This window comes from Oncorhynchus kisutch, linkage group LG4 (assembly GCF_002021735.2).
Source record: "Oncorhynchus kisutch isolate 150728-3 linkage group LG4, Okis_V2, whole genome shotgun sequence".
NCBI lineage: Eukaryota > Metazoa > Chordata > Actinopteri > Salmoniformes > Salmonidae > Oncorhynchus > Oncorhynchus kisutch.
The window spans coordinates 61,060,520-61,073,325 of record NC_034177.2 but is presented as its reverse complement, the minus strand read 5'-3'; the positions used below and the strand labels follow the sequence as shown (position 1 = coordinate 61,073,325).

Sequence of the window (12,806 nt, the reverse complement as noted above, 5' to 3'; positions counted from 1 at the left end):
GACGAGCTAAATAACTTCTATGCTTGCTTCGAGACAAGTAACACTGAAACATGTATGAGAACATCAGCTGTTCCGGACGACTGTGTGATCACGCTCTCCACAGCCGATGTGAGTAAGACCTTTAAACAGGTCGACATTCACAAGGCCGCAGGGCCAGACTGATTACCAGGATGTGTACTCCGAGCATGCGATGACCAACTGGCAAGTGTCTTCACTGACATTTTCAACCTCTCCCTGTCTGTGTCTGTAATACCAACATGTTTCAAGCAGACCACCATAGTCCCTGTGCCCAAGAACACTAAGGTAACCTGCCTAAATGACTACCGACCCATAGCACTCACATCTGTAGCCATGAAGTGCTTTGAAAGGCTGGTCATGGCTCACATCAACACCACTATCCTAGAAATCCTAGACCCACTCCAATTTGCATGCCGCTCCAACAGATCTACAGATGATACAATCTCTATTGCACTCCATACTGCCCTTTCACACCTGGACAAAAGGAACACATATGTTAGAGTGCTATTCATTGACTACAGCTCAGTGTTCAACACCGTAGTGCCCTCTAAGCTAAGGACCCTGTGACTCAACACCTCCCTCTGCAATTGGATCCTGGACTTCTTGTCGGGCCGCCCCCAGGTGGTAAGGGTAGGTAACAACACATCCACCACGCTGATCCTCAATACAGGGGCTCCTCGGGTCGGGTGCGTGCTCAGTCCCCTTCCGTACTCCCTGTTCACTCATGACTGCACGGCCAGGCACGACTCCCAACACCATCATTTAAGTTTGCTGATGATACAACAGTGGTAGGCCTGATCACCGAGAATGACGAGACAGCCTATAGGGAGGAGATCAGACACCTGATCGTGTGGTGCAAGGACAACAACCTCTCCCTCAACATGATCTAGACAAAGGAGATGATTGTGTACTACAGGAAAAGGAGGATCGAGCAGGCCCCCATTCTCATCAACGGGGCTGTAGTGGTGCAGGTTGAGAGCTTCAAGTTCCTTGGTGTCCACATCACCAACAAACTAACATGGTCCAAGCACACCAAGATAGTTGTGAAGAGGGCACGACAAAACCTTTTCAGGAGACTAAAAAGATTTGACATGGGTCCTCAGATCCTCAAGGTTCTACAGCTGCACCATCGAGAGCATCCTGACGGGTTATATGTCTGCCTGGTATGGCAACTGTTCGTGCTCCTACATCAAGGTACTACAGAGAATAGTGCGTACGGCCCATTACGTCACTGGGGCCAAGCTTCCTGCCATCCAGGACCTTTATACCAGGCAGTGTCAGAGGAAGGCCCTAAAAATGGTCAAAGATTCCAGCCACCCTAGTCATAGACTGTTCTCTCTGCTACCGCACAGCAAGCGGTACGGGAGTGCCAAGTCTAGGTCCAAGAGGCTTCTAAACAGCTTCTGCCTCCAAGCCATAAGACTCCTGAACATCTAATCAAATGACTACCCAGACTATTTGCATTGCCCCCGCCCCCCTCTTACGCTGCTCCTACTCTGTTATTATCTATGCATAGTCACTTTAAAAACTCTACCTACATGTACATATTACCTCGACATTGACTCTGTACCTGTACCCCCTGTATATAGCCTCAATATTGTTATTTTACTGCTGCTCTTTATTTGTTATTGTAAATGTTTTCATTTAAATAGGTATTTTTGATTTGAGCAACGCACTTAGTCCTAATTGCTCCATGGGTGCTGTAAAATGGCAACGCTGGCCGTGACCCCACTCCCTACAGGTGTCTCAGGGCAAGTTGAGATATGCAAAGAAACGCATTTCAATTGCACACTTGTGTGTAACAGGACAAATATAAGCACCTCCAAATTTCTCTCTTTGTTATGGAAAGCCTAAATTAGTTCAGGAGTAAACATGTGCTTAACAAGTCACATAATAAGTTGCATGGACTCACTCTGTGTGCAATAATAGTGTTTAACATGATTTTTTGGAATGACTACCTCATCTCTGTACCCCACACATACAATTATCTGTAAGGTCCCTTTGTCCAGCAGGGAATTTCAAACACAGATTCAACCACAAAGACCAGGGAGGTTTCCAATGCCTGACTGAGCATACAAGTATCTGACTGAGCGGTGGTAGGCAGAAGCAGGCGCGTAAACATTCATTCAAACAGCACTTTCGTGCGTTTTGCCAGCAGCTCTTCGTTGTGCGTCAAACATTGCGCTGTTTATGACTTCAAGCCTATCAACTCCCAAGATGAGGCTGGTGTAACCGAAGTGAAATGGCTAGCTAGTTAGCGCGCGCTAACTAGAGGGACGGAAGCTATACTGTTACACTGGCAATACTAAAGTGCCTATAAGATTATCCAGTAGTCAAAAGGTTAATGAAATACAAATGGTATAGAGGGAAATAGTCCTATAATTCCTATAATAACTACAACCTAAAACTTCTTACCTGGAAATAAGACTCATGTTAAAAGGAACCACCAGCTTTCATATGTTCTCATGTTCTGAGCAAGGAACTGAAATGTTAGCTTTCTTACATGGCACATATTGCACTTTTACTTTCTTCTCCAAAACTTTGTTTTTGCATTATTTAAACCAAATTGAACATGTTTCATTATTTACTTGAGGCTAAATTTATTTTATTGATGTATTATATTAAGTTAAAATAAGTGTTCATTCAGTATTGTTGTAATTGTCATTATTACAAATACAGTGGAGCAAAAAGATATTTAGTCAGCCACCAATTGTGCAAGTTCTCCCACTTAAAAAGATGAGAGGCCTGTAATTTTTGTCATAGGTACACTTCAACTATGACAGACAAAATGAGAAAAAAAAATCCAGAAAATCAAAATGTAGGATTTTAATTAATTTATTTGCAAATTATGGTGGAAAATAAGTATTTGGTCACCTACAAACAAGCAAGATTTCTGGCTCTCACAGACCTGTAACTTCTTTAAGAGGCTCCTCTGTCCTCCACTCGTTCCCTGTATTAATGGCACCTGTTTGAACTTGTTATCAGTATAAAAGACACCTGTCCACAACCACAAACAGTCACACTCCAAACTCCACTATGGCCAAGACCAAAGAGCTGTCAAAGGACACCAGAAACAAAATTGTAGACCTGCACCAGGCTGGGAAGACTGAATCTGCAATAGGTAAGCAGCTTGGTTTGAAGAAATCAACTGTGGGAGCAATTATTAGGAAATGGAAGACATACAAGACCACTGATAATCTCCCTCGATCTGGGGATCCACGCAAGATCTCACCCCGTGGGGTCAAAATGATCACAAGAACAGTGAGCAAAAATCCCAGAACCACATGGGGGGGACCTAGTGAATGACCTGCAGAGAGCTGGGACCATAGTAACAAAGCCTACCATCAGTAACACACTACGCCGCCAGGGACTCAAATCCTGCAGTGCCAGACGTCCAGGCCCGTCGGAAGTTTGCTAGAGAGCATTTGGATGATCCAGAAGAAGATTGGCAGATGAAACAAAAATATAACTTTTTGGTAAACTCAACTCGTCGTGTTTGGAGGACAAAGAATGCTGAGTTGCATCCAAAGAACACCATACCTACTGTGAAGCATGGGGGTGGAAACATCATGCTTTGGGGCTGTTTTTCTGCAAAGGGACCAGGACGACTGATCCGTGTAAAGGAAAGAATGAATGGGGCCATGTATTGTGAGATTTTGAGTGAAAACCTCCTTCCATCAGCAAGGGCATTGAAGATGAAACGTGGCTGGGTCTTTCAGCATGACAATGATCCCAAACACACCGCCCGGACAACGAAGGAGTGGCTTCATAAGAGGTATTTCAAGCTCCTGGAGTGACCTAGCCAGTCTCCCGATCTCAACCCCATAGAAAATCTTTGGAGGGAGTTGAAAGTCCGTGTTGCCCAGCAACAGCCCCAAAACATCACTGCTCTAGAGGAGATCTGCATGGAGGAATGGGCCAAAATACCAGCAACAGTGTGTGAAGACTTACAGAAACCTTTTGACCTCTGTAATTGCCAACAAAGGGTATATAACAAAGTATTGAGATAAACTTTGGTTATTGACTAAATACTTATTTTCCACCATAATTTGCAAATAAATTAATAAAAAATCCTACAATGTGATTTTCTGGATTGTTTTTCTCATTTTGTCTGTCATAGTTGAAGTGTACCTATGATGAAAATTACAGGCCTCTCTCATATTTTTAAGTGGGAGAACTTGCACAATTGGTGGCTGACTAAATAATTTTGCCGCACTGTATATTTTTTTAACCAGCCGATTAATCGGTATCGGCTTTTTTGGTCCTCCAATAATCGGTATCGGTGTTGAAAAATCATAATCGGTCGACCTCTATCAATACACCCAGTCACTACAAAAGATACAGGCGTCCTTCCTAACTCACTTGCCGGAGGAAGGAAACTTCTCAAGGATTTCACCATGAGGCCAATGGTGACTTTTTAAAACAGTTACAGAGTTTAATGGCTGTAATGGTGGAAAACTGAAGATGGATCAACAACATTGTAGTTACTCCACAATACGTACCTAAATGACAGTGAATAGAAGGAAGTCTTTACAGAATACAAATATTCCAAAACATGCATCCTGTTTGGAACAAGGCACTAAAATAATACTGCCAAAAATGTGGCTTAGCAATTCACTTTTTGTCTAGAATACAAAGTGTTATGTTTTGAGCAAATCCAATGCAGCACATTCATGAGTAGCACACTCCATATTTTCAAGCGTAGTGGTGGCTGCATCATGTTATGGGTATGCTTGTAATCGTTAAGGACTGGAGTTTTTCAGAATAAAAAATAAACGTAATGGAGCTAAACACAGACAAAATCGTTGAGGAAAACCTGGTTCAGTCTGATTTCCACCAGACACTGAGTTTAATTCACCTTAATCAGAACAATAACCTTAAACACAAGGCCAAATCTACATTGGAGCTCTTTACCAAGTAGACCATGAATGTTCCTGAGTGGCTTAGTTACAGTTTGAACTTAAATCTGCTTGAAAATATATGGCAAGTTATATGAAAATGGTTGTCTAGCAATGATCAACAAACAATTTGACAGAGCTTAAAGCAATTTCAGGGAGAAAAAAAAGAGGCAAATGTTGCACAATCCAGGTGTGGAAAGCTCTTACAGACTTACCCAGAAAGACTCACAGCTGTAATCGCTGCCAAAGGTGCTTCTTCTACAAAGTATTGAAATAGGGGTGTCTCTCACTTTCAAAAGGCTTTATTGGCATGACAAAAATGACATATTCATATTGCCAAAGCAACATTGTCGAGCAATTCTCTCAATTCTCTGTTTCTCTAGGTACGCCATAATGTGTGGAATCATGACAGAGTACGAGACTGTGCAGAACAGGATAAAGAATGGCTACATCTTCAAAGTAAGTGATTTTTTTTGACGGACCGTCTACACATAAAGCCATATCTTTATGTAGTCACTGATTCAAGTGTTTGTTTTGTGTGTACTTGAAGCATGTCAGACCTTACCTACATTAGCAGCACCTGAGGTGATGGCAGGCACACAGATGGAATGGTGGAATTTAGCAATAATAAGAGAGGGTAACTGAGGTGAGGTCGGGGCGTGTGCTTTTCCAGAACTTCCCCTGTGGTCTCGCTCAGACAGTGTTGATTCCCAGCTATGTCGAGGGTCCTCCCCTGGCATACAACCACAAGTTGACAGCTGAAGAATCACCCTCGGTCTTATTTAGGTCAGGTATCCCTCAAATTAAATGTAAAAAGTGTTCCTATACATACGGTTATTGTCAGTACTTATATACACTGACTGCTGTACAGGCGTTAGCCTTATTGACTGTGGGCTCTATTCAGATCACTCCCCTCACTGTCCAGCAGCATACGACCCTACATCCCACTGCTGGCTTGCCTCTGAAGCTAAGCAGGGTTGGTCCCTGGATGGGAGTCCAGATGCTGCTGGAAAGTGGCACTCTTTCGGAGGAGGCACTCTTTCATCTGGTCTATAAAAAAAATCCCAGTGCCCCAAGGCAGTGATTGGGGACATTGCCATGTGACGGGTGCTGTCTTTCGGATGAGACGTTAAACGGGTGTCTTGACTCTCTGGTCACGGAAGATCCCATGGCACTTATAGTAAGAGTAGGGGTGTTAACCCTGGTGTCCTGTGCTAAATTCCCAATCTGGCCCTCATACCATCATGGCCACCTAATCATCCACAGCTTAAAATTGGTTGTTTTCTCTCCCCTGTAACTATTCCCCAGGTTGTTGCTGTTAATGAGAATGTGTTCTCAGTCAACTTACCTGCTAAAATAAGGGTTAAATAAATAAAACACCCAGATGCATGGGTTGCATAATGGCTGAACCGCACGCAGCATATATATATATATATATATATGAGAGAAAGAGGATTTTGCGATTGAGTGGAAAAGAACAGTGGGAGGGAGAGGGTTGCATGACAAATAGGAGCTTGTGATGCATGTGCGTGTGTGAGAGATTTTTGTGGCATAGTTGTGGGGAGCTGTGGAGCAGGGCAGATCAGGTCAGAGGAAAATGTGTGGTGTCATGAATCAACACTTAATGCTGTCTGTCCTCTTCTGTGTTCAGGATCATCTGGATAAGGCCATCGAGCTGAAACCTCAGGATCCTATGTCTTACTACCTGCTGGGCCGCTGGTGCTACGCTGTATGTGACATACACACACATTAACCCAAGTCAACCATACAGTGAGGAATACACTCCCTGAAAAGTGATCAATGTAGGAGCTTTGAGAAGGAGTCATTAGCAATACACACTCATTGACACACACTCATTGACAGACACGCACACAAGCACCCTCCACATACCCTGCCATGTGTAGCTAGCTGCAGTCAAAGATGAGTGGCTATTTCTCCGAAGAAGGAAGAAAAAGTCACACCTGATGATTTGTGAGAGTGAATTTAAAGGGCGTTCTGCTCTGTGTTCACGTTAAACATTGATCCGCTGTTTACGTTCAGGCACTGGCCCCTCTTTGAAAGGGCCCACGGGGACGGCAAGGCAGTGCTACACCTACAAATGCACATTTCTAAGATGAATGGGGCGGGGAAGGAACAGTGCGTGCGTTTGACCCAGCAAGTCCATCACATTAGGCCCATTATCTTATTCCTGTAATCAAGTTTTATGGAAAAGGTGTGTGTGTGTGACTGCTTATCATGATGGGTTGGTTTGTGTCAGGATTAGAAATTGCTTCCATTGCGGGTTATATTGTCTCCGCATCCTGAGTGACGGGGCTTTAGGAACATTAGTTAGTATTTTGGAAGTGTCTTTCCATAGTGACTTCTTTTTTTTTTTTAAGATGGGGGGGGGGAAAAGTAATTTTCAGATCCTTTACTCCCATGACCCCCCCTCCCCCCTCCTGTTTAAATGCTACTTGCACTGTTTACGCACTGTAGTATGAGAGTCATGTTCACACCATGTTGTTTTAAATGTTTATCTGATTCACCATGTTCTGAAAGGGCTCTATACACTGGTTCTGTTCAGGTGGCTCAGCTGTCCTGGATCGAGAGGAAAATTGCTGCTACATTGTTTGGAGAGCCTCCAAGTGCCACGGTCCAAGATGCGCTGAAGAACTTCCTCAAGGTATTGGGATTCACCTTGCTACCATAGATTGTGGTGTGTTTGGCAGTACCTGTTAGTGTGGAGTAAAGCATGTCAGGCCTTGCAAATGTAATTTACCAGTACATTTCTCATTTGCCCGACTGCTATATTTGAATATGGACAGCTACTCTGTTTCTGTTACTTTAGCCTGTTAGAATCATACAGTCCTTTCAAGTTTTTTTTATTTAACTAGGCAACTCAGTTAAGAACAAATTCTTATTTACAATGACGGCCTATCAGAGAACAGTCGTCCTGCCTTGTTCAGGGGCAAAACGGCAGATGTTCTTTTTTTTTTACCTTGTCAGTTCTGGGATTCGATCTGGCAACCTTTCGGTTACTGGTCCGACTCTCTAACCACTAAGGCTTTCACATGCCGCCCCAAGTTCTATCTCTTTAACTCAGCTTTTCTGATCACTGTACATTTCAACTCGGAGAACTCCTCCCTGTGTTCTGCGCACTTGCTGTTAGATTTAAGATTTAAAGACCAAACCACAAGTATTTCGAGGCTTAATCTGTGTTCCCACATTTCACATGTTTATATAGAGAGATGTGAAATTACTCCTGTCCAAGATTCTCTTGCATCATGCCTCTTCCTCATGTCTTGTGTATCTCACCCATCAATGAATGAATTTAAGTGGTCTCTGTTGTAACTTGTTTCTTCTGGCCGCAAGGACTCTGGTAGTGGCTGTTTAGCTTCAACAAACACATCCTGCTGTTCTACAACTTGTGCCATTATAACTAAGTACACAAACAGTAACTACACACACTACCTAGTGCCCAGGTGTTGCCCTAGTATTCTTCTAATTGTACTATTAATACTCAGGCTATATAGGGTCCGAATTTAAGGTAGAGTCATGTGAAATAGAATTGTCTACAGCTAGAGGCAGAATAGTGCTTTGGTTAGTCCTTTCTGTAATTGTGTGTGCTGAGCAGGTTCTATGTTTCAATTGCAGTCATTTGCCCAAATCGTGTACCAACCCCCGTACCTGTCCTGGACTGATCTGATGCCATTAGAACGTAAACTGTGAGGCAGTGTTTTTGTCAGCGGTTGTGTTTTTGGTGCCGGTCCAATGGAAGAATACAGACGTTTTTATTGTGCTATAGGAGGACAGGCTCATTGTAAAGGCTGGAATGGAATCAATGGAACGGTATCAAACGTATGGAAACCACGTTTGACTCACTTCCATTTATTCCATTCCAGCCATTACAATGAGCCTACTCCTCCTATAGCTCTTCCCACCAGCCTCCTCTGGCCTTATGGTAACACTTAACTCAGACACTCTCAAAGCTTGCGGGGGAGATTTGTGCTTACAATGCAGGGCTACCTTCTCACAAGAGTATGACTCAGAATACAGAGATTCTGGACAAGGAGAGGGCATTTTGTTCCAGCCTCAGGAAGCTGAACTCCAGAAAGAGTTGATTATCAGCAAGTACAAGTGTTCTCGTGTTTTATAATATTTTCACTCTTTCACAGGTGGAGGAGATCCGTCCCAAGTACTCCAAATTAAACTATGTGTTTTTAGCCAAGGTAAGTCGGACTGCCCATGTTGTAATGTTTGCGTCTTAGATTAATCTACAGTATATCCAATAATCAAACGGACTCTGTATGTGCACCGATGGTGATAATGATGAGGAGGAGGAATGTGTTTTTGATTGGTCAGTGTTACAGAGACCTGGGGCAGAAAGGTCAGGCCAGGAAGATGTGGGATGCTGCTGCCTCAATGGAAACTGTTTCCAAAGAGGTGGGTACTGACTGTATTGTCACTGGCTTATTCTTGTGCTCTAAAGTCTTAGTTCTCTGACGTTTGTCATTGTTGTGTGGTTCAAAAAGAGATTGATTGTCTCTTTTTATTTCTCTCTCTCCAAGGATGAGGAGGCACAGAAGGAGCTTGACTACCTTCTCCCTGCGCTAGGTGTTTATTGAGGACATTTAGAAATGGTTATGTCCTCTCGCTAGGGAGAAAACCAGGATCATCTTCACTGGAAGCCACACTATGAATGGAATCCAAATCAATGTCTTCTTTGATTACTGATGGGACAGTACCTTCAATGGGGGCTTCAACATTTCTGAAATACTGGACTCTTGCTAATCCTCTCTGGGACTGGAGATGACTGGATTGGCTGTGCATGCTAGGGAACAATGTTCTGGAGAACAAGTTTATCACAGACACATCTTGATGTCTTATAAAAGCAGATATCGAAATTATTTGACATCTGTTTGCTAAAGAGATTGTGGTAAAAAGGGACAGTTTTGACCTATCAGCAAGCAGTTACACACCCAGAATCCAATTTCATTGGCTGTTCCCATCTTTGATGCAAGTCAATCAATGGTGTTCAATGGGATGTATATTATCTCCCATATCTTGAAGCAATCTGCAGTCGAGTGTGGAGGACCAGGCAATACTGTAGCTAGAAAATGTTTTAATAATTATACTCACCCTGTTGGTGTCATAAATGAATATGGTCCCCTGTAAACTGCATATGTATCAATAATTATTCTTGATTTGTTTTTTTTATTACACTGAAATAGCCTAGCCTAAGAACTGCTTTAAAAAAAAAAAAAATTGATGCCTGTTTTTCCTGTTTTAACCCACCTACCAATAAGTGCATTGGAAAACATCACTGGTCTTTGTGGTTGAATCTGTTTGAAAATCACTGTTCGACTGAGGGACCTTGTAGATAATTGTATGTGTGGGGTACAGAGATGAGGTAGTCATTCAAAACATTATGTTAAACACTATTATTGACCACAGTGAGTCTTCTGTGACTTGTTAAGCACATTTTTACTCCTGAACTTATTTAGCCTTGGCATAACGGAGGGGTTGAATAGTTATTGACATTTCAGCTTTTCATTTTTTAATTAAAAGTGATTTAAATAAATAAATAAATAAAAGGCTATAACATGACTAAGTGGAAAAATTCAAGGGGTTTAACTACTTTCTGAAGGCACTATAACTATATGTTACCCTATTTCCTATAAAGTACACTACATTTGACCAGGGCCGTAGTCCACTAAATATGGAATAGGGGCTCTGGTCAGATGTAGTGCACTAAATAGGGAATATGGTGCCATTTCAGATGCAGACTTGGATATTTGTTTAAGTATTCTTTGAACTGCACTGAGTGGGCCACTAGTGTAGCTCTGCTGGTTGGCAAGTTTTGTGTTCCTGTCACTGTCTGTACATAGACTGAGATGATGGTCCCATCGGATAAGAGGAAGGACTTGATAGGGAAAGAAACCTGACTCCTAGGCAGAATCTCAATGTCATACTCATCGCGTCCTCTCTCTCCTCTTCTCCTTCTCAATTGGCGGAGGTCAGAGGGAAGGGACCTCTGGCTTTCTCATCCGATGGGTTTTGAAAATGAGGCGAGGAAGAAGGACTCGAGGAGTATGAAATTGAGATTCTCCCTAGGAGTCCAGTTTCCTTCCCTATCAAGTCTTCTGGAAACCATGAACTGGTGCATAGGTGAAATACAAGAATGGTATCATTTCTTTTGCCTCAGATTTGTCTCTGTTCCAGTAATATGAATGTATGCTTTTGTTGTGTCTAGGGTTGTACACATTGTACCCACTGGTTGAATCAACGTTGTTTCCACGTCATTTAAATGAAATGACATTGAACCAACTTGGAATAGATGTTGAATTGATGTCTGTGGGCAGTGAAGTACATTTTAAGCGAAAGGACCGAGGGGGTGTGGTATATGGCCAATATACCACGGCTAAGGATTGTTCTTACACACAACGCAATGCGGATTTCCTGGATACTGCCCATTAGCTGTGGTATATTGGCCATGTACCACAAATCCTGAGGTGCCTTATTGCTATTATAAACTGGTTACCAAAATAATTTGAGCAGTAAAAAGACATGTTTTCTCATACCCGTGGTATATGGTCTGATATACCACGGCTGTCAGCCAATCAGCATTCAGGGCTCTAACCACCCAGTTTATAATATCTTGTAAATTAAATAAGGTACATTAAATATTATAGACACTACGCGAGCCATGTATTTAGAAATGAAAATGCATGGCTCTGGAAACTACTGTTCTATAGACACTACTGATCAATGTTATTTGAGTCTGCCATTTTTCAATAAATATGTGGAATCGTGTGTGTGTGTGTGTGTGAGGGGGGGGGGTGGTGTTGCTGAAATACATGCGCACACACAACTATTTTTGTACACAACACTTGATTAAAATCTAATAGGGGCATTTTCATTCTATTATCAACCAAATATTTAGCCTGGTCTCGGGTCCAAATGTAATGGAATAGCAAGGTATGAAAGCATGTTCTTGCTTGATTACCAAAGGTGACGTGTGGTGTTTTATTTGTAAGCCCCCCTTCCATTCTACTTTTTGTGCAGACTGTATAGTTTGTTCCAGAGCCAATTTTACATTTGTCACTGGATCAAATTCAGTCCAACTTCCCTCCAGTCTGGTCATGTTTCAGGTTATTGTTATGGCATAGACTCATTCAATTACCTCCTAAAGGAACACAGGTGTTTGTTCAGTATTAAAATAACTCAAAATAAATCCTTGGAAAGTTGGTTTTGCCTCTTAATTTTCTAAAGTGGACTGAAAAGTTCATGTTAATGTCTTAATCACAACCCTGCTGCAAACCACAATCACTAACTCTCCCTAACGTACTATGCTTGTAGGCCTTTCTAATGGACCTGGCCCTGGTATCCTGGAAGGATATCGACCTCATCCCGTCAGTAGAGGATGCCTGGTTATATTTTTTAAATGCTTTCCTCGCCATCTTAAATAAGCATACCCCATTCAAGAAATTTAGAATCAGGAACAGATATAGCCCTTGGTTCTCTCCAGACCTGACTGCCCTTAACAAACACAAAAACATCCTGTGGCGTTCTGCATCAGCATCGAACAGCCCCCGTGAAATGCAACTTTTTAGGGAAGTTAAAAACCAATATACACAGGCAGTTAGAAAAGCCAAGGCTAGCTTTTTCAAGCAGAAATTTGCTTCCTGCAACACAAACTTTAAAAAGTTCTGGGACATTGTAAAGTCCATGCAGAATAAGAGCACCTCCTTCCAGCTGCCCATTGCACTGAGGATAGAAAACTCTGTCACCACCGATGAATCCACTATAATTGAGAATTTCAATAAGCATTTTTCTACGGCTGGCCATGCTTTCCACCTGGCCACCAGTACCCCGGTCAACAGCACTGCACCCCCCCACAGCAACTCGCCC

At 42.5% G+C, this 12,806-nt stretch overlaps 1 protein-coding gene across 4 annotated transcripts in view; it reads left to right on the top strand.

The window, feature by feature from the left end:
* Positions 1–12,142, top strand: part of LOC109889799 (regulator of microtubule dynamics protein 2) — a 71,654-nt gene extending 59,512 nt beyond the window's left edge. For 2 of the 4 annotated variants that reach the window (XM_020481518.2, XM_031823358.1), the window contains exons 6-11: positions 5,300–5,375; positions 6,568–6,645; positions 7,480–7,578; positions 9,071–9,124; positions 9,258–9,338; positions 9,464–11,626. In XM_020481518.2, coding sequence (XP_020337107.1) covers positions 5,300–5,375; positions 6,568–6,645; positions 7,480–7,578; positions 9,071–9,124; positions 9,258–9,338; positions 9,464–9,520 — 445 coding nt within the window. In that variant the 3' untranslated portion in view covers positions 9,521–11,626. Of the gene's footprint in view, positions 1–5,299; positions 5,376–6,567; positions 6,646–7,479; positions 7,579–9,070; positions 9,125–9,257; positions 9,339–9,463 lie in introns of all 4 variants that reach the window. The other 2 variants (XM_031823356.1, XM_031823357.1) reach the window with 2 other exon arrangements.
* The last annotated feature ends 664 nt before the right edge of the window (positions 12,143–12,806 follow it).